This window comes from Filicampus tigris, chromosome 14 (genome assembly GCF_054856515.1).
Source record: "Filicampus tigris isolate MCC_2025a chromosome 14, RoL_Ftig_1.0, whole genome shotgun sequence".
Taxonomy (NCBI): Eukaryota; Metazoa; Chordata; class Actinopteri; order Syngnathiformes; family Syngnathidae; genus Filicampus; species Filicampus tigris.
Genome location: NC_141230.1, coordinates 23258572 through 23277820, shown reverse-complemented (window position 1 = coordinate 23277820; position 19249 = coordinate 23258572). Strand labels below are relative to the sequence as shown.

The window sequence follows — 19249 nt, the reverse complement described above, 5'->3', positions numbered from 1 at the left end:
TACTTTGCATCGCATGCTCTGGTTAAGTTTCGTTAGTACAGTATATTAAACACACAATAACTATATCCGATTATCTGCAGCCAAAACCGTAAGCCAATAATTAAAGTTATAAATGAATAAATGAATAAATGAATAAATAAATAAAGGTAATACATTACAAGAACGAAGTCATTCGCGTTCTTGCAACATATAATAGTTTCATGAAGGTGTCAGGTGTTGTTCAACAATATTTATGCACGTGACGGTGGTGCTTCTAAAACAACAGGAAAATCTTTAAGGATAAACAAAAAAGAATGGATCCTGACTAAATTTTTCCAAATCTAGATTTGCTTCATCTTGAAGGATCAAAAAACTCAAAACTGTCTCTTTACAGTAGCTTGACCCAGCATCCGAGTAATATTTAATGTTCGTATCCATTCCTCAATTTATCGTGGAAAGCGTTATTTTTTTTTTAATTTATTATTCTTTTTAACCTTTTTAAAAGTTTACATTTTGTTTTATCTTGAAAGACGATGCCGGAAGTCTCGTCACTGTTGTTTACCTTAACACATCACTCGTAAAAAAAATGGCGGCCATAATCACCCAAAGAAGGAATTCAGAAATCTCCAAACTTAGGTTTTAACGATCCAAGCATCAGAGGACTTATTGTTATTTGTTTTAACCTCTAGTGAAGCAATATCTGCTTTCCCACCGTGGCCGAGAAGGAGAAGGCGTCGTCAATTTGAGCTACAGCAGGCTTGACTCGCAATTTTTTTCCCCTCTTGTTGCCAACAGCTGTGTTCAACTGTTCAAGCAGCTCGCTCGCCTGTTTACAACAACACGACTGCTCTGCTAAGGCGCTGCCAGTGCGATCACTGCATGAAAATCCTTTAAACAGTATTTCAGCGTGTGTTGTCACGCTTTGTAAGTAAGTCATCTGTAGCCAAATGACAAACCACTTGCAGTCGTTGCTTGATTCCGTTGTTTCCAAGTTTTTAGTGTCAGTGCCCATGTTGTGTGTGTGCACAGCGTGACGATGGAGTGCATGTTCATCATGAACCGGATGGGCTCTCCGGGTAGCTCGGCCGCAGCCCAGCGGAGGCGTATGGCCCTGGGGGTGGTCATCCTCCTGCTGGTGGACGTCATCTGGGTGGCCTCCTCCGAGCTGACATCTGTAAGGGCCACGAGTCACAACTTGACACCGAGAGGCAAAGCTTGAGTTTGCATTCAAGAAGACCTATTGTGAACATGATTTGCTTAAAAGCAAATTGTGATGGCACAAGATGGCTTATTTACATAGTACTGCCCCCGAACGGAGTTCCTCCGCCCATGACTTGACAGCGAGTCTGGCTGAAGATCTGCCATTTTCAAGTGACAGCCCGATGACACAAAAACACTCTCATGTCAGAGCCAAAAGCTCAACAGAATTAGCTGCAGCCTCTCAAAGAACAGTGCTGTCTTATTATGTGATACTCAAATGTTAGGCGACATTTGGCGGGGATATTTGTGCTCGCCGATGTGTCTGTCCACTAAACGAAATTGACAAATAAAGTGGCTTAGTGGTAAAGTGCTGTCCCCACGAGCAAAAACAAATTCTACATTTTACTGCTAGTAGCAGCTGCTCATCATGTCGCAACCGCTCTCCTAGTTGTCATGGTAACGAAAGCTGTTGGGGGTGAGAGGGGTTGCCCGAAACAGGGCCGCCCCCTCAAAACAGCCACCCGGGTGCACAGGTTAATTGTGCTTTGTCTTGTCTTAGTGGACCACCGCTGTATACTAGCATACATTAATTGTAATACATGAGAATTTCCAACCCAATTAAGTGAACCCGCATCGTTTCCCATGACGATCTCTCACGACACTCTCACGATAACCCGTTTGGTGCGAAGCCCCCAGCGAATCGTTGTCATCTCTCCGTCCCCGTTGCAGTATATTTTCAGGCGACAGGAGTACAACAAGCCCTTCTTCAGCACCTTCACCAAGACGTCCATGTTTGTGCTCTACTTGCTGGGCTTCCTGCTGTGGCGGCCCTGGAGGCAGCAGTGCACCGGCTCGCTCAAACGCAGACACGCTTCACTTGTAAGTACGGCGGGGAAGACGCGCCCAGACCTGCCGCTAATGGTCGAAAGCTGCAAATAATTGACGGCCTTCCCTCGTAGACACATGTAGATGCCACAAGATGGCGGCAAAACACTTCAAACAGAGATCATAAAACATCAACTCAGTGCATCTAGCATGAGTCCATGTTACTCAACATTCACTAGTTCAGTTATTCAACACACACCAAGCACCTTCACATGAGATCATCGATATTATTAATTTGGCGCAAACTGACGTGAGATTGCAAATGGGCAATTATGCAAAAGTCTGTCATGAAACTCACCTTATGGCTTTGGGGCAATACTGGACAAATTTAACATCAAAGGGGACTTTAGCAGCTCCATTAGAAGAAGCAAAAACAATTTTATTGAGGGATGTTTTTAAGTGAAACTTGTCAGCCAATCAGAGAAGAGCTTCCCCCTGTGGCAGACAAAAGCAAAAGGTCGAGGAGATCGCTGTGGATCTTTAGCAAGATTGAAGTTATCTTGCTTTGCTCGTATTTGAAGGCATTTTTGGACCAGATTTTTTTCCCAACTACGGTCGTTTTGTCCGGAAGCCATCATCCAATTTTCCAAAGTCTTGCTTGGTGTGTTGTACTCAGGTTGAATTTGGCCATTCCATGCAAACTCAACATTTTGACAGACTTGACGTGTCTGTACGTGCACGTGCTTGAGATGATTTCTGCTTTGAATCCGGTGAAATTGCGAACACGTCTTTTTGTGCCTAACTGAATGTGTCCACAGTTTGCCGACGCAGAAGCCTACTTTGCTCCCTGCACCAATGACACCACTGTGAACAACGGCCTGGTACGTACTCGTTGCAACGCCGCTAGACAGCCAACAAGTTCAACTCGATTTCTCGGACTTTACAAATGTACATAGCGGCGTTTTCTTCTCGTCAAGTTTACAAAGACCTAAAATCTCTAAACGCGCAGCAGGTCACATTGACTCATGAACATTTTTGATGTACCAAAGAAAAAAAGAAAAAACATCGGAACATGAGGATAACGTCTGAAATGTGCAATCTTGTTGATGTACTGCATGTAGATGTTGTTTTGTCGGATGCGCTGCGCTAAGCAATCAATCCGGTTTGCTTTTCACGCAGAGTGAGCCACTGTACGTGCCCGTCAAGTTTCAGGACGTCCCCGCCGATCTCGCCAACCGTTTAATCGACGCAGATCGTCCATCTGGTGAGTGGGCGGCCTTGACTTTGCACTCATCCAGTTGCACGATGCAGGAACTGATTCCTTTTGCCGCTCTTTGTGCCAGCGGCATCCAAAAAGCAGCGGGTGCGTTTTAGTAACGTCATGGAGGTGCGCCAGCTGCCCTCCACGCAAGCCCTGGAGGCCAAACTGTCGCGCATGTCCTACCCGGCCGCCAAGGACCACGAGGCCATGTTGCGCACGGTGGCCAAGCTGACCATCGCCGACGTGGCCAAGATCAGCTTCTTTTTCTGCTTTGTGGTGCGTCCGCCGCGCAGTGGAGTCACTCTCTGTTGCTTTGGACATGACGAGCAAGTGTGAAATTCAATCTTTTGTCTTGCCGCCAAAGAGTGCCCGACGGTGGTTATGCCGAGATCCGCTCACGAAACACAAAATTTGGTGCTGAAGCGCTACCTCCAGCGATGAAAATACAGTTGAATCTGCGTGGCTGCTCACTTTATTTAGGGGGGGGGGGGGTGGTGGGCGGGGCGGGAGCTGCTCTTTTACGGCGCTGGCGGGAGTCTCCAAAAAGTCACTCCATTTGTTGCGCGTCCCTTTTTTTTTTTTAAAATGGTTCCGAAAAGTTGCCAAGCTGGCAACACTGAGTAGCCTTCACTTTGTCACGACGCCCTAGCTCCGCCCTAGCTTCGCCCTAGCCCCGCCCCTCAGTCATCGCTGTAACGAAAGCTAGACAAAATTGCCCCCCTCAAAAAAAATAAATAAAGCTGCTGCTGCAGTCTTTTATCTGTTGCGCAATTAGATGGAAGAGCGTCCAAAATCTTTGATTAGGATTCCAGCCAAGTGTTTTCAAATGAAACATGTCTCCTTTGACTGTGTGGGCCCTTTGACTCGGTCTCCTTGCCTTTGTCCTCGGCCGGCCGCTGTCCAGTGGTTCCTGGCCAACCTGTCCTACCAGGAAGCGCTGTCCGACACACAAGTGGCCATTGTCAACATTCTGTCGTCCACGTCAGGTGACTCGCGCTTTGCCCGCGCCGTCCGTCCATCCGTCCGCGCGTCCGCCGCTTGCTTCAAGGCGCTTCTTCCTCTCCTCGCCGTCTGTCCGCAGGCCTGTTCACGCTCATCTTGGCCGCCATCTTTCCCAGCAACAGCAGCGACCGCTTCACTTTGTCCAAGTTGTTGGCCGTGGCACTCAGGTGAGACGTGCGGGAAACCGACGAACAAACATTTACAAAGCCGCGCCTTCCACTTTTTCGAGTGTGACTTTTCCTTCTCGTGACAAACAAGAACAGTGCGGAGAGGATTGTGGGGTAATAGCAGGCGACTTGAAAACTCAGCATCGGCATTTATGATAAGAAAAGCCCTTAGTGTGACCCCAAAAAGCTATAAGGCATGAAATGGCAGCCAGCCATCCACCACCCATCTTTGAAGGCCCGCGCAATATTGTTTTTTTTTGTTGTTTTTTTTTTTATACACGCGGCCAAGTCGGTGGTGAGTGACATGTCCCGTTGCTCTTTTCTTTAGTATGGGAGGCGTGGCCCTGGTGAGCCTGTCCGGCATGGAGCGGCCCGACGACAACGGCACCCTGGGTAAAAGTTTGGAGGGCAAAAGCCACGGGGGGGCAACGCGTGCGCGTGTGTTAACGTTGCCGCCGCCGCCGCCGCCGCAGGTTCCTTGTGGTCGCTGGCCGGGGCCGTTCTGTACGCCGTCTACATCGTGATGATCAAGAGACGGGTGGAGCGCGAGGATAAGCTGGACATTCCCATGTTCTTTGGTAAGCGGCGGGGGGGCGGATGGCCCACTTGTGGTCCACTTGTGAGCTGTTTGCGTTTGCGCGCGCGTCAGGCTTTGTGGGCCTGTTCAACCTGCTGCTGCTGTGGCCGGGCTTCCTGCTGCTTCACTACACGGGCTTCGAGGCCTTCGAGCTTCCCGGCCGGCCGGTGTGGACCTACATCCTGGTCAACGGCCTGATCGGGACCGTTCTCTCCGAGTTCCTGTGGCTCTGGTGGGTGGGGGTCGGGCCGGGTCGGGCCCGGCCGGGCCGGGCCGGGCCGGGCCGGCTTTGCGAGCGGGGCCGACTGTTTGCTGAGGCTGCTTGTTGTTGTCGTCGTCGTCGTCTTTGGCCTCCGCAGGGGCTGCTTCCTCACGTCGTCGCTCATCGGGACGCTGGCCCTGAGCCTCACCATTCCGCTCTCCATCTTGGCCGACATCTTCACGCAGAAGGTGCGTTCTACGCTACATACGAGGCAGTTTTGGAAGCCTTTTCGTTTCAAATCCTGTTTGATTGTATATACTGTATTGTTTTATTTATACTGTATTTAAAGCTTGACCAGTTTTGACCCTGACTGAGAAAGTCAAAGCTAAACGATGCAAACACTTTTCGTTCAAATAGATTTCAAATTGTATTATTTTGTTGTATTGTAGTCTGCACAACTTTTTATATTTATTTTGAAACCGCTGTAAACTTTTAGGAGTATTGACAATAAGTAGTCTTATTTAGAGCCACGTTTAGTTTGTTTATGTTTACCAGCATGACCTGTAGGGTTGACAAGTTTAACTTCATTTAACTCTTTTGTAAGAGGATTCACAAGATTCTGATATTAAGCTGTGCAGTTTCGGGCTTCATCGGTATTTAAATGTTACTTTTTATTGATAGTTTTAAAATCTTGGCGCATTTCTGCTCATCTCATTTTAACCCGCGTAGCCTTTGGGGATTTACAGTAGTCCCATTTTTGACATTAGCCTCATTTGAATGTGCGCAACTTTCCGGGAATTTGACAGTTGCCTCATTTTAACCTGCATCATTTTTTTCCCCCGATATTGGATGTGTGCACGACTTTGAGCAACAATGGCCTGTGAGATGTTGTCTTCCTCGTTTTTGTGCAGGTGCGTTTCTCGTGGATGTTTTTTGCAGGGGCGGTGCCCGTCTTCCTGTCGTTCTTCATCGCCGCGCTGCTCTGCCACTACAACAACTGGGACCCGGTCATGGTGGGCCTGAGGCGACTCTACGCCTTCCTTTTTAGAAGACATCGTATTCAGAGGTACGCTCGCTCGCTCGCTCGCTCGCTCGGGGCCTCGCCTTCCAAGACAATTCAGCCATTTTGCCGAGCGCGTTATTAAACCCCGTGTTATGTTCACTTCTCAGGAACAGCAATAATCTTCCTGGGTCAATTTGACCCAGGGGTGTTTAATCCTCCAAAAGTGTCGGAAATGAAAAAAAAATGTCTCGAAACACGATTCTCCATGACTCACTCTTTCCATCAATAATTACTAGTGTGCTTCCTCTCGCCGATGCTGCTTGAACGGGGACAAGTTGCTGGCTTTTTTTTCCATTCATTCAAAATGTTAAAACTGTTGCAGGATTAGGGAACTGAAGACAAAAGAGATTGTACAAAAAATGAAGAGTATTTTTCAATGAAATAAAATGCGCAAATTACAGTATATAAAGCCACAACGGAATAGCATAACAACAACAACATGTCGGACCTTTTGGAGCAGATTCATTCCAAAAACTGAACATGAACATGATTCAAAATATTTCTTGATGAAAGATATCATTTGTTGTGTCCACTGTATACAAGCAATTCAAAAGTCCCTTTTCCATAATATGTCCTCGATAAAGTGCATGTAAAACTCAGCACCTTCGTGAGCCCCTTGATGGACGCTATATAAGCTATAATAATAATAATGATAATTCTGATGATGGTGATGATTATCTGACCGTCCCCCTTCTCCTCCCCAAGACTCCCCGAGGACCACGAGCTGTGTGAAAGCCTTTTACCTTTACACAGCGTCTCCCTGAACCAAGGAAGCCTGTGCTCGTGAGCGCCGCTCAAGTAAGTCATTCGGCTGACTCGTACGCAAAAACAAAGAGTGGGCGGCTTCCAAATAAACCAAGCAGGCCCAGCCGTCCGTGTCGAGCGCGTGTGCGCATGATGATGATCATCATCCGTCCTCCTGACTCACCAGCGCGCCTCCAAACACCAAACTCTGGGAGGAGACGCGTGAGCGTTTGTTGAAAGAGAAAAGCGCTGCTGATAAGGCCTCTGCGGGATCATCATGGCTGGAATATGTCAAGCCGGGAGAGCCTGGACTGGAAAGCGCTCCCGACCGCTTGTCCAGGACGTGTCCTCAGTTTGCGTTGTTTGACTTGACTCACGTCCGCTCGCTTTTCTGGGAAACTCATGAGTCAGCTTGGATTGGAAAAAAAAAGAAGCAAAGTACAAGCCCAGGAGTTCACCCAAAATGGCAGCTTCAAACCCAAACGGTGGATTTCCTGTCCACTTTCTGGCATGAGATGCTTTCGGCTGTCCTATTATGACAGGGAGTCATTTTTTTCGAACGTCCTTCCATTTTAGGCCTGGTGTGACTAACATGACAAGCGCAGAGCTGCGTATGGGTGCACAGCACGCAATGAATTAGTCATCTTTTTCTCTCTGTTGTTCTTGTAGGTGTCACACATCTGCTAGCGGTCCGAGAGACAACCACGAGCCACCCCGTGCCTCCTATTGGAATGCTCCACTTGCGGCAGTTTGGCCGAGTTTTTCCTTTTTCCTTTTTTTTAATCGTGTGGACTAAATCTGACCACAACTTAAGGTGCTGGACATGACCAATCATTGTTATGAGGAGGAGGAGGAGGAGGATGATGATGATGATGACGTGACCAAATGAAGAGGTACGTTCAAAGTTGACCGGAACGTCGACAGAGGAATTGACCAGGAGTCCTTGTGCGTTCTTACACATTTTGCACTTAGTCATTTTTTTTGCCTTTTGTTTTACTGCCTTGATAAGATAGCAGACAGGTTTGTCTGTTTGCAAATATGATCATCGTTCTATTCGCAAAGCTTCTGGTTTGAAAGGACATCACAACACTATGTTTAACCTCTGTTTACACTGCGGCTCAAATTTTTTCATTTCATTTTTTCAGGCAAAAAAAAAAAAAGTCATTTTCCAGCAGTGAACTTCTGCTTAGCTGAATCTGGTAATAGAAACTAGACCCCCCCCCAATCCCAATATTTTATACATCATCACACAATTAACTGGATGACAAACAATTTCAATCCACATTGAGTTGATTTCCTGTCGATGAATTGTTGGAGTCAAATCATGTTCCTCGCTCGGTTTGGCGTGTCGAATGATTCAAAATACTAAAATCGATGGAGTTTCACATGGGGGGGGGGGGGGGGGGGGGAACTACTATCAACTTGTATTCCATTCACTTTGAAATGGGTCAATTTGACCCGCTACGTGACGAACGGTTGGTCCCGTTTCCAATATAAGCTACGCGGGCGCTTTTGGGAACGGCCGTTAAAGGGGAAGTACTTTTGCGGACATCCGTCCGACCGCTACGCTTTGCTGTCGTGATATTTTGTGTGTGGCTGTAATTTATGACGTCCACAACGAGCCAAATCTTGTTTTTTCTTCCGTGAATTTTGAGCTGGTTATTTGCCGGGAAGCAGAAGGAAAAAAAAACGCGTGGGACGTTGCTGTCGTTGTGCTCGCTACCTGGAGAAGGCAAAGAACCCGCCAGCATTGGTCCACGAACACGTTCAGCACTTTAAAGACAAACGTGGCCGGCCGCCCGCTCTCTCGATTTTGTGTTCGGTCGTCTTGTTGCTTTCACTTCCAACTGGTTTGCTTGCTTTGTATGAACTGCAAAACAGAGGAAACACTTTATGAATGTTGGTTGTTTGTTGAGTCATTTTGTTTCCCGTCTCAGGTACTTTGTCTTGATTGTTGGAAAAACATCATTTGTGCGCCTTTTAAATGTTGTCCATTTGACAGATTCTCCTTCCTGGGTTCAATACACTATTAAAGACTTCTTTTTCACTTTTTGTCGTGGTCATACCTTGTCTTTGATGTTTGATTAGGAGTGAGCACAAATCGTGGACAAATTCAATGTGAAAAATGGGCCCCTTTGCTTGAATTGCATTGTAGGAGTTTGTCCAAGTACCCTTGTGAGGAGAAGCGGTACAGATAATGGATGGATGGATGGAGTTTGTCCAAGTACAAGCGGTGTACGTCGGATCAAAATGGCCGCTTCGCAACAAAGCGGCAGACGCAAATGTTGCACAGGTGCACTACTGTAAATGCACCAAAAAGACAAACGTACCATCAAAGAAGTTGCACAAGTAAAAAGGAAAATTCCATGAAATCTGCAAAAGTTGCACAAATGAAAATGCGATTGTAAATCCTTCCTGAAATCATCATAAAATGATTCCATAAACAATAAGCTGGGGATTTTGGAGAAACTGTATGAAATTTGCAAAGTGAATCAAGCTTGACAGTTTTGCCCTATGAGAAAAAAAAAATACAAAGACAAAAAGAACTAGGCAAGCAAATACTTTTGGAGCCACAATGTTGAAAAGTATTTCTTCTATATTTCAAACACGTCAGTTTCACTCAACTGAAATTAGCCAGCAGAGCGCAATCGCTCTTCATTTGCAGTCTGGACCAGGAAGGCTTCACCTTGGCCCAAAACCTGCGCTTACGCTGCATTGCAGAAAAAAAAGCGCAAAGTCGCATTTATCCCACTCAGATTGTAGCGGTTGCGGGACAGTGTAAACAACAAAGATGGCTGGTCCCGATACATGATTTGGTTTTGTTCCTCAAAACACTTTTTGGCCTCCATCAAAACTGCCTTCATTGTTCCCTTATGGACTCTCTATAGGAATATCTCATTCATACATTTGACCAAGTAACTACAACATTACGTTGTGTTACGTGAAGTTATCATAAGTAAAGATTGCTAAATTCCGTTTTTCCCTTCTCGGTCCGCGTCTCCGTGGCGGTCGCCGCCGCCGTCGTCGAGTGACGTAAGGTCGAAGCGACTCGAACAAGTCGCGTTCCATATTTTTTCTCCGACTTGGACGGCTCCAGCGCACTTTTCCTGGTCGCAAAAGTTGGACTGCTCGCATCCGGGCAGCGCTTCACTTTGAGCCTTTTGGAATTTTGGAGGCAATCTGAGTCCATTTGGGAATAAGGCTGGAACACAATGTGGAAAAGTGAAGGCGAAAATTCTTTACGGATGCACTGACTGCGAGTATAAATCAAGCGGTAAAGACAAGCCCATTAGCCGCTAATGATAAGACAAGAGAGCACACTTGTGTCACGGTGTTTAATGTTTAACTTGGCTGCCTTTGTGGGAGGCAGGCAGGCAGGCAGGCAGGCAGGCAGGCAGGGAGGCGGGGAGGAGGACTTTTGTCCAAGCGCAGCCCCCCTTTCAAACACTTGTTGTTCATGAACGGAGCAAAGTAGTCGACTTTGGCGAAGGACGTGTTGAGGACTCTTTTTGGGGCTGCCTGGAGACAAGATGAAATGTCCGGTGTTCGGATTCACGTAGGAAGAATGCTTGGAACCTTTGGGTCCCGCTTCTAATCACAGCGACTGCGCCCAGGAGCTGATAAGACACAATCGATATGAGCAAAATCCAAACGGGCGCGCAAAAAGGAGATAGCCGATGAAAAAGACCGGTGGCGGCTGCGATCTTGCTGACGTTCTTGTCCAGATTTGGCAGATCATTTGCTCAGCAACACGGATCTCCCGACTGTCAGGCGGTAAGACATTCGTCCTCCGCGCTAGCCGCCCTCTCAAACATCCGCCGTTGCGGGAGACTCCGTCGGAGCCTTTCCCCGCAGACCTTTGACCTGCGACCAATCGCAGGACATCCATCCCTTTCTCCAATTCACACACAATTTGGAGGCTTGACTTTTGCCAGGACAAAGGACAACCACTGGACAATTGACAGTTGCCGAAGTTGCGCTTTGGCAAGAGAAGCCGGGCACAACCGTGGCAGTGCTACAAAGAACCTTCCGTACGGACCCGTCGGCAATTTCCAGACTTTAGTCCAGCGAACGTTTGGCGTGGCGCATAACTAGTCAAGCATAGGACATCGGGAGGACGTTTTGAGGATTTCGATCTCCAGATCTCCAGATTAGAGCCCACGCCCGGCAACATGGACGGGGAGATGGCGCAGGAGAAAGATTGGAGGCAGCTGGAACCCAACCGCGGCGTCAAAGTCTTCCTGACCATCCTGTACAGCCTCATCCTGGTGACGGGCATCGTGGGTAACTCCGTCACCATCCGCGTCACCGGGCTCCTCCGGCGCAACGGCTACCTTCAGCGTAACGTGACGGACCACATGGTGAGCCTGGCGTGTTCGGACCTCCTGGTGCTGCTGGTGGGGATGCCCGTGGAGCTCTACAGCGCCATCTGGTTCCCCTTCGCCTCGGCCTCCGGGGGCGACGCCGCCTGCAAGGTCTACAACTTTGTCTTTGAGGCGTGCAGCTACGCCACCATCCTCAACGTGGCCACGCTTAGCTTCGAGCGCTACGTGGCCATCTGCCACCCGTTCCGCTTCCGCAGCCTCGGCGGGCGGCGCGCGCGGGGATTGATGGCCTCAGCCTGGCTGGTGTCGGTTGCGGTGGCGCTGCCGCTGCTGGTGGCCACGGGGACGCAGGGCCACGTACCGGCGTCGGCGCACGGGCCGGTCCAGAACTTGACCTTCTGCACCAATCTGAGCCAGCGCTGGCTCATGTACCGAGTCAGCATCTTTGTGGCCTTCCTGGTCTACGTGCTGGTTTTGGCCAGCGTGGCCTTCATGTGTCGGGCCATGATCCTGGTCCTCAGCAAATCGGGGGGATCTTCAGACGCAGCCGCCGACGCGCGTCACACGACATCCAAGCACCAAAGTAGCAAGATAAAGACGGCCAGGAAGCAAACCATCATTTTTCTCGGTAGGTGTTGCCGCGCTCTCTCGGGTTTGGGTCGCTTTGGCCTTTTGGCGGTTGTTTTGCCTGTTTTTTTTCCCAGCGCGACTCCTTTCGGTCTCCTCTCCAGCAGGCGCCGGTGTCCGAAATGTGGAGCGGAAAAGATTGACTTGGCCGGTCCAACGGCCGTCGTCCGCTTCTGCATTCTGCCGCTAAGGCTTGCCGCTTGCTCTGGCGCTCGACTTCCTCTCGTCTCTCCCTTAACCGGAAAAATGCCCGCCCTGCCGAGTTGGCGTTTGGATACTGATACGGCTGGTCAGTCGAGTGCCACTTCAGGCTTTGTGCCTCTGAGCCATACAGAAGCGGGAATCAAGCTCCCGGCGTCTTAGCGTGCCGGCTAGCTGCCCAGTTTCTTCGTCAGAGCTGGCTAATCCAGATGTAGAGAATCTTCTTCTTTAATGAGTCTATTTTGCCTTTCTGAAACCTTTCTGCAGCCTGAATCGTTTCTAGCTGGCTTTCATTTGGAAATGAATTGTTATTGTGGCCGGCACATGAAAGGATTGCAGAGACACCTCACACAAGTCAAGCGGCTCAACTCGCTCCCTCTTTCTTTCTTTCTTTCTTTCTTTCTTTCTTTCTTTCTCTTGCGGCGGCTCCGTGACTTTGAAGTGTCATTGAAAAAAAAGTCGTTCGATTGGCTCGCGGACACGAGGTTAATGACTTTTAGTTGTTTTTGTCTGCGAGTGCGGGGCGCATATCAATGTGTTCGGGGCGCTTTCGTCCTTTGGCCGGTGAAAGAAAAAGCTGTCGTTGGGAATGCGAAACATTCGTCGACCAGCAAAGTGTCAAGCACTTGAGCCGAGGTCATCATAGCAATCAGGCGGAGGAGCCCAATAAATGAGCACGAGCAAATTGGCATGTTTCATCTTCCCTCGATTGAGGTCGTTAATTGTCAGCGTCGTCTTGTGCGTGAGATCCGGCGCGGCGCTTTATTTGGATTTGCCTTTGTGTGCCCTCAGGCCTGATCGTGGGCTCGTTGCTGCTGTGCTGGCTCCCCAATCAGGTCCGCCGCCTGATGACGGCCGGCGTGCCCAAGTCGCGCTGGAGCGCGGCCTACTTCCGCGGCTACGTCAGCCTGCAGCCGGTGGCCGACACCTTCTTCTACCTCAGCTCGGCCCTCAACCCCTTCCTGTACAACGTGTCGTCCGGCCACTTCCGCCGGCTTTTCGCGCAAGTGCTGCGCTGCCGCCTGAGCGTCCAGCACGTCAACAAGCGAACCGTGGCCGCCTCCCGCTCCGGCTCCCGCTCCGGCTCCCGCTCCGGCTCCGGCTCCGGCTCCCGCTCCCGCTCCCGCTCCCGGTCCAGGTCCGTTCGTTCGCTGCGGCCCCTGCTCTTGCAATCGCTGCGTCCGAGCAAGAGGGTCCGATCGGCTGTGGCCAAAGACGAGGCGTCCTGGAAGCAAAGTGACTCGGGAGTGGATGCGCAGGCGGACAACAAGGACACAACGCGTCCTGCGGGCGTTCTGGCGAGAGTGGAACCGTGATGGGGGAAAATAGTGTCAAAAAGCGCTATACGCCGTTTAAGTTTCTTTTATTTTTGTCTGGGAAAAAAGAAACTTCAAACCTACTACAGAAAAGAATTTATTGATTGGCCCTGTGAACGCCTGCCAACAGGAGGTGTGGACTGTCGAGTACAGTGCGTGCCAGTGGTTAAATATCTCCCATTTCACGTCATCGCTCCAAAGATGAGCATTTTATTCACAACAAATGATCTTGGAGTTAAGCCAGCGACAGATTGTAAGAGGCAGAACCATTCAGTGTTCTTCCACTAGATGGCAGAAGGTACACATTTTCTAACATGTTGCCGTCCATGCAAAAGAAAAACACAACGAAACAGGCCCACTTTTCACACTGGCAAACTTGTTAGAGATCAGCATTATTTCACTTTTGGTGACATTTTGGATTGGCGGTGGGCCGTGACATTTCACTTTTGGAAAACGGCCCTTAATTGGCCGAGCAAGGTTGGAAAACGCCCACAATGCTCCATGAAAATGTTTCCAAAGGTACTTTTCTGCCTGCCTGCCTGCCTGCCTGCCTGCCTGCCTGCACACCAAGACTGGATCTGTCTTCTCGCTTTTTTCTCTGGCTAATAAATACATACAGCGCATCGAGCCTTGGTGTCAAAGTTGCACACAAATGAATGAAGTGTAGATACAGTAGATGCACGGAAACCCCCCCCGCCCACAACATACTCAAATAAGGGCCAAGGAAGAAGCCCCATGCTGAATTCGAGAGTACATACACAATGAAGGCACTTGTTTGTTTACCAGCTTTACTCCCACACCAGCAAACGTCAGTCAGTTTGGGGGCTTGAAGTCTTTCCAGTCTCTTTCGCTGCTCAAGTGGAGCAAAAAGTCTCCAGATCGACTTTCTTTTGGTCCATTTTGGGGCAGCGTTTCTCCGTTCGGTCTCCTTTTGCGCAGGTCAAGCGGCGCGCTGCACGCTCCGCAGGGTTTAAGTCTGCCGATTGACTTGAGCAGTCTAAAATCGGACACTTTTCTGTTATTTGGGGTCATTATCTGGCTGCTTGTTTTCAGGTGTTCCGCCCTCTTTTGCAGTCGCTGCACATCTTCTATACGCTGGAGATTGACTCGGCCTGTCCACAGCCTCCCAAACAGCCTTCGGTTGCTGTTGTTATTCGGACTCATAGTTTGCCGTCTCTCTTGCAACAGATCAAATACATGCTCTTAACTGGCCCAGGCTGAAGATCTGCGTGCACATTTACAGCGAGGAGCGTATTGGTTTCATTCGTGCATCCTCTTCTCATGATGATAAAACTTGCCACCCGAATGCGAGCCGTGACACAAAGCTTCACACTTTTCTGCAGTCTTGCCATTTTCCCGCGGAGTGTTTTTTTCTCCCCCCCCCCCCCCCCCCCCCCGTTAAACCAGCCGACTGCTGGCCAGCAGGACGGCGAGAGCGACAAGGGCAAAACGCGGGAGGCTCAGGCCAGCGCAAGCGGAAGCGGAAGCCTGGGCTCTTTTCTTGTGGCGCGCCCCGTTGCACAGTGGCGTGTTGCAGCAGCTGATGCACACCGAGTTCATCTTGCCCGTGCAGAACTGCCGGTAGCCGGAAGAAGCGATGAGACAGGCTCCCGACGAGGCGCACGACTTGCGGTAGTGAATTCCTGAAAGGAGCAACGAATGCGGTCGTTACCACGATTGGTTTTTGCGGTTTTGTCACAAATGCGCATTCGACAGAGAATACCATTGCAATGAAAGTGCACTCAACTTGTGCTCGTTCTTTTTATCTATGACATTCATATTGTATTCTGACCTTTTTCTTGGGAAAAATACAACTTGATTTTTTGTTGGATTGACTTTTTATTCCGACTAAATTCATTGTTGTGCTTGTGAAGGTAAAAAAAAAAGTGCCTATTCTCATAATTGTAATGATGAGTTTTTCTGAAAAACAGGTGACTTTCATTCCTATAGAATTTAGGGGTTCACGTGGTATGTTTACTTTGCTGTAGGATGATGAGGGGGCTCTTTCTCTCCCGGCAAGGGGTCCCTGGACGCAAAAAGTTTGACAACCCCCGAATGACACTATTTTCAATATATTTGGACTTTTTCAATGAATAAAACAACAAGCTAGAGCAAAAATGACCGCTCAAGTTGACAGAAACATTTTTTTTCTGCAAATGTAAAGAAGTGCGGCAAGCTATTAGCAAAAATGAGCAAAAAAGCAACTATCATTACTATTATTATTATTATTATTATCCCAAAACAACAAAGACGTTCACCAGGGGCAAGTTTTAGATTGTCTCAGTCAATGTCCAAACTCAAAGCCTACAGAGCATGCATTTTTCCAGAGTGAAAGAGAAAGCCCCAGGGAGTATTCATGAATTTGTAATGCGTGGCATGAAAGGCCAGGGACAGTCCTCGTGAGTGTCGCTCACGTCAGACAGCAGAGAAGGTCGCCCGCGCGTCATTCCGTTAATGCAGTTGCTGGGAGACGGCCAGTTTCGCATCCTTCAACAAGCTTACCGGAACACAACGGGCTTGCGTCACAGCAATTATTGTCAAGGTAAAAACACAGGTGGCCTCGCCAAATGACACCGACACGGAATGATGATGGAAATCGGAGGAAATAGGAAAGCTGGCCCGGCGGCCACGGGAGACGGCTCCCGCGGGGCAAAAGCTCGTCCTTACCGACAAATGGCGCAGTGGACTCAATTCTCTGCTCATTGAGAAAGAACGACAGAACGAAAGAAAGAAAAAAAATTCATTCATGTGCACGAGTCGCGTACGGACAGAAAACGGTGGTCGGGGTCAGCGTGAAGGAATAGCCTCTCCAACCTTAATGCTAAACTGCACCGGATGTCAATGTGAGCAGCAAGAGAAGTCAACCCAGAGATATTTTTTTTCCAGAAGATGAGAAATCCACCCGTTGTGAGGCATCTCGGGGGTCGGCCGTTTCGGCACTCCTGACGACTGAAGGTGACATCGCGGCTCCTTACGGCTCGGGTAACGTCCAATCACGGCTGACCTGTTTCCTGAAGCTGATTGGTCGTTAGCTAACGCTTATTCCGCAAACGCAACATTTATCAGAATGCCTCGTTTCAACTGTTTTTTTGTCCAACTTTGCAGTGTGTTCAACAGAGTGACGTCTGTGTGCCCAAGTAGGGGACATTTGTGACGTAAGGCCCCCTACATTGCCGGCGATTCCTCAGGAGAAGAATTGTAAGCAAAGCATTTCCACTTGAATCCCCCACCCTCCCTTTTTGAGCCACCATGCTGTGCTTTTGTTTTTCACACTTTTGGTGACTCGCAATGCGTGGCAGTCACATTAAGTTTGTCCAAAGTGGTCCCTAGCCATTCAACGTACCGTCTTCCTTCACCAGAATTTCCTTCTGGCACATGTCCTGCACGTTGACGGTGCAGTTGACCACAAACTCGGGCGTGGCGCAGTCGTGGCTGACCTCCTCGCATTGATAGCACTGAATCTGGAGAGCAGACCCTGAAACACACACACACACACACATCCCGTCACCCACTGGGGATCGTTCGTTGTGCGCACTTGGGCAAATTGTGCGGGGAGGTGGGGGCGGGGGGGGGGGGGGGGGCATCAGCCGCCGGGCACCGGTGTCATCAAGAGACAAGAAACTTGGCCAACAGGGTGGACATGTTGAACAGAACAACAGGATGCATGAAAAAGCGACTCATGTGCCCAATTACACACAAAGTCGGCCATTTTGGTGTACGGCTAACTAACGTAATGGGGGCAAATTGCAGGCATTGTACTTAGTTGGAAAGTTTAAAAAAATGCCCCCAAAACCAGTTTTCCAGGTCAATGCAGATTGTCTGTCAATAAAGGACACACACACACACATCTCAAAGACCCAACATGAAAGTTGGCCAACTCGCTCTTAAGAAGACATTTGGAGTCAATTCCAGCACTTGCACTTTGTTAATAATTTGGGAGCGGACAGGTCAGGACTCGGGTCGCTCCAATAACCACAAAACGGAATTGCTGATTGAAGACGCAAAATTTGTGCAGCTAGCGTCATCGCTCACTTTTCCAGCATGAACGAGCAACATCTGCATGCTTGTTTGTCCGCATGCATGACTGACTCATGCGGGCTGACTCCAGGATGCAAAAGTCATCTGAGGCCCCCCTGCAGCTCACCCCCGTGAAAACAACAAGTGGCACAAGAGAAGAAGCAATGGAGAGCCACGCAGCGGAGCGATGGCAGTGCTGCTCATCTGCGCCATGCACACCTCCACCGTCACAATTTCGCACTTGTTCTGGAGCACGCACGCACGCACGCACGCACGCACGCACGCACGCACGCACACTCACTCACTTCTTCCTGTGCTTTCATTCAACCAACTGTTGCGATTCTCGACAAAACACACCCTGAGGCCGTTCCGAGAGCTAACATCAAAATGTTCATGCCGGGATGCGGAGATGGAGGAACTGAGAAAAAACAAACAACCCCCCCCCCACCCCCCCCAAAAAAAACCCCAATCCTTTATCCCTACCTGACTTGAAGAAGAAAAGCAGGAGCAAAGAAAGTCGTGTGAAGATCCACATGGTCCCTTTCGACTGGACGACTGAAAATGCTCAGAGGGGGACATAGTGCAGCGGACAGGACAGCGACTGCCACTCGCAGGCTGGCAGGCAGGCAGGCAGGCAGGCAGGAGCGCTCTTATACTCCACCAAATGACATCAGCACCTCTCCCCCCTCCCTCTTTCTGCGCTGCACTTGAAGCCACAACCACCTTCAATTGGGACATTTGTGTGTGTGTTTTCTTTCATCCCAATTCGTCTTCATTCGCTTCTTTTTTTTAATTCATCAACCCCACTAATAACATGAAAGACCGCTGGTTGCATTACACAAGCCTTTGCCCCCGCCAACAGTTCATTCAAAAGACTTGAATTCATTCAAATAATTGCATCTTTAACATCGAGTCGATAAAAAGATATATCGCAGTTTAAATTGCTTGGTTGAACAAACGGTAAGAAAACAAAGACATGCTAAGCGCATTCATCTGCCACCGAGTCACTCAACGCGCTAAACAGCCGGCCAACTCGTCGACGCCCATATCACTCACAGGTCAGGTCCCATGAGTTCAAAGCAAACTGAGGCTTTTATGCAGTCGCTGACTTCCCCAAAATGATGGGAGCCATTGAGTACTTTTCTGGAACGGAGAAATATATGTTTGCATGTCTTCCAGGAACACTGCCTGCTCGCATCTCTTCAAACGTTGTCGCGCTTGCGCTGTGAAAACCGTCGGCACAGCAGCGTTCAAATTTTTGTTTGACTTGCACCGCAGCCGCACTTGAAGGCATTGGACCAAGGCGGGGCGCCAAATTCTAGCCGCCGACATCACATCCCATCGTCGTGGCTCAGCGCACGTGACACGAACGCGTTCCGTGCTGGCAAGTCAACTTCAGGTACAGTCAAGCTCAACTTTTCTCAATTGCTGTCTGCTGGAATTGCTAATCGCTTATTTGAAGTTATACCAGCTCACCGTGCGTTTTTTGGGAGGATTTATTCAAATGACGTGATCGATTCATTAACTTTAGTACACAAATGGCATCAATAATTTTAATAATCATTTACTATTATTACTTCACAGCCATCGCTTTGGTTTTTTTAATCCATTTTTGAAACTTTGTTGACAAATGTCCCGTCCTATATTCACTGTTCTTGCCATATTTTCATTTTTCAGGATTTTATTAGTCTTGGAGTGGATGGATTTCTGCCATTGCAATGAAAGGTGCAAAAAAAATTCAAG

The 19249-nt window shown here is 49.0% G+C and overlaps 3 protein-coding genes across 5 annotated transcripts; 2 read left to right on the top strand and 1 right to left on the bottom strand.

Moving 5' to 3' along the window:
• The first annotated feature begins 546 nt into the window (after positions 1-546).
• Positions 547-9072, top strand: LOC147136903 (solute carrier family 35 member F5-like). Of its 3 annotated transcripts, none has more exons than XM_086051742.1 (15): positions 547-903; positions 1009-1153; positions 1909-2058; positions 2823-2885; positions 3184-3268; positions 3348-3541; positions 4170-4251; positions 4347-4434; positions 4763-4827; positions 4908-5012; positions 5084-5243; positions 5371-5461; positions 6125-6279; positions 6982-7074; positions 7690-9072. In XM_086051742.1, exons 2-14 carry the CDS (start codon positions 1016-1018, stop codon positions 7061-7063), a joined length of 1458 nt encoding a protein of 485 aa, XP_085907868.1. In that variant the 5' UTR covers positions 547-903; positions 1009-1015; the 3' UTR covers positions 7064-7074; positions 7690-9072. The 3 variants fall into 3 exon arrangements, 2 of the variants coding, with proteins under 2 accessions (XP_085907868.1, XP_085907867.1); XM_086051741.1 differs by having other exon boundaries at positions 547-907; XR_015089570.1 differs by lacking the exons at positions 6982-7074; positions 7690-9072 and having other exon boundaries at positions 547-907; positions 4908-5243; positions 6125-6182.
• A 1349-nt stretch (positions 9073-10421) lies between these two features.
• Positions 10422-14860, top strand: gpr39 (G protein-coupled receptor 39). Its single transcript, XM_086051743.1, has 2 exons — positions 10422-11973; positions 12966-14860. Exons 1-2 carry the CDS (start codon positions 11193-11195, stop codon positions 13487-13489), a joined length of 1305 nt encoding a protein of 434 aa, XP_085907869.1. The 5' UTR covers positions 10422-11192; the 3' UTR covers positions 13490-14860.
• Positions 14861-14879: 19 nt separating this feature from the next.
• LOC147136901 (ly6/PLAUR domain-containing protein 1) lies at positions 14880-18124 on the bottom strand. Its single transcript, XM_086051739.1, has 3 exons — positions 17990-18124; positions 16833-16964; positions 14880-15132 (listed from the first exon to the last, which is right to left on the bottom strand). Exons 1-3 carry the CDS (start codon positions 18039-18041, stop codon positions 14888-14890), a joined length of 429 nt encoding a protein of 142 aa, XP_085907865.1. The 5' UTR covers positions 18042-18124; the 3' UTR covers positions 14880-14887.
• Positions 18125-19249: the final 1125 nt, after the last annotated feature.

Coding starts and splice junctions, on each gene's coding strand:
- LOC147136901 (XM_086051739.1), bottom strand. CDS start 18,041: ATGTGGATCTTCACACGACTTTCTTTGCTCCTGCTTTTCTTCTTCAAG. Junction 16,965..17,989: donor GCTTTTCTTCTTCAAGTCAG/GTAGGGATAAAG, acceptor TGTGTGTTTCAG/GGTCTGCTCTCCAGATTCAG. Junction 15,133..16,832: donor AATTCTGGTGAAGGAAGACG/GTACGTTGAATG, acceptor TGCTCCTTTCAG/GAATTCACTACCGCAAGTCG.
- gpr39 (XM_086051743.1), top strand. CDS start 11,193: ATGGACGGGGAGATGGCGCAGGAGAAAGATTGGAGGCAGCTGGAACCC. Junction 11,974..12,965: donor GCAAACCATCATTTTTCTCG/GTAGGTGTTGCC, acceptor GTGTGCCCTCAG/GCCTGATCGTGGGCTCGTTG.
- LOC147136903 (XM_086051742.1), top strand. CDS start 1,016: ATGGAGTGCATGTTCATCATGAACCGGATGGGCTCTCCGGGTAGCTCG. Junction 2,886..3,183: donor CCACTGTGAACAACGGCCTG/GTACGTACTCGT, acceptor CTTTTCACGCAG/AGTGAGCCACTGTACGTGCC. Junction 4,828..4,907: donor CGACGACAACGGCACCCTGG/GTAAAAGTTTGG, acceptor CCGCCGCCGCAG/GTTCCTTGTGGTCGCTGGCC.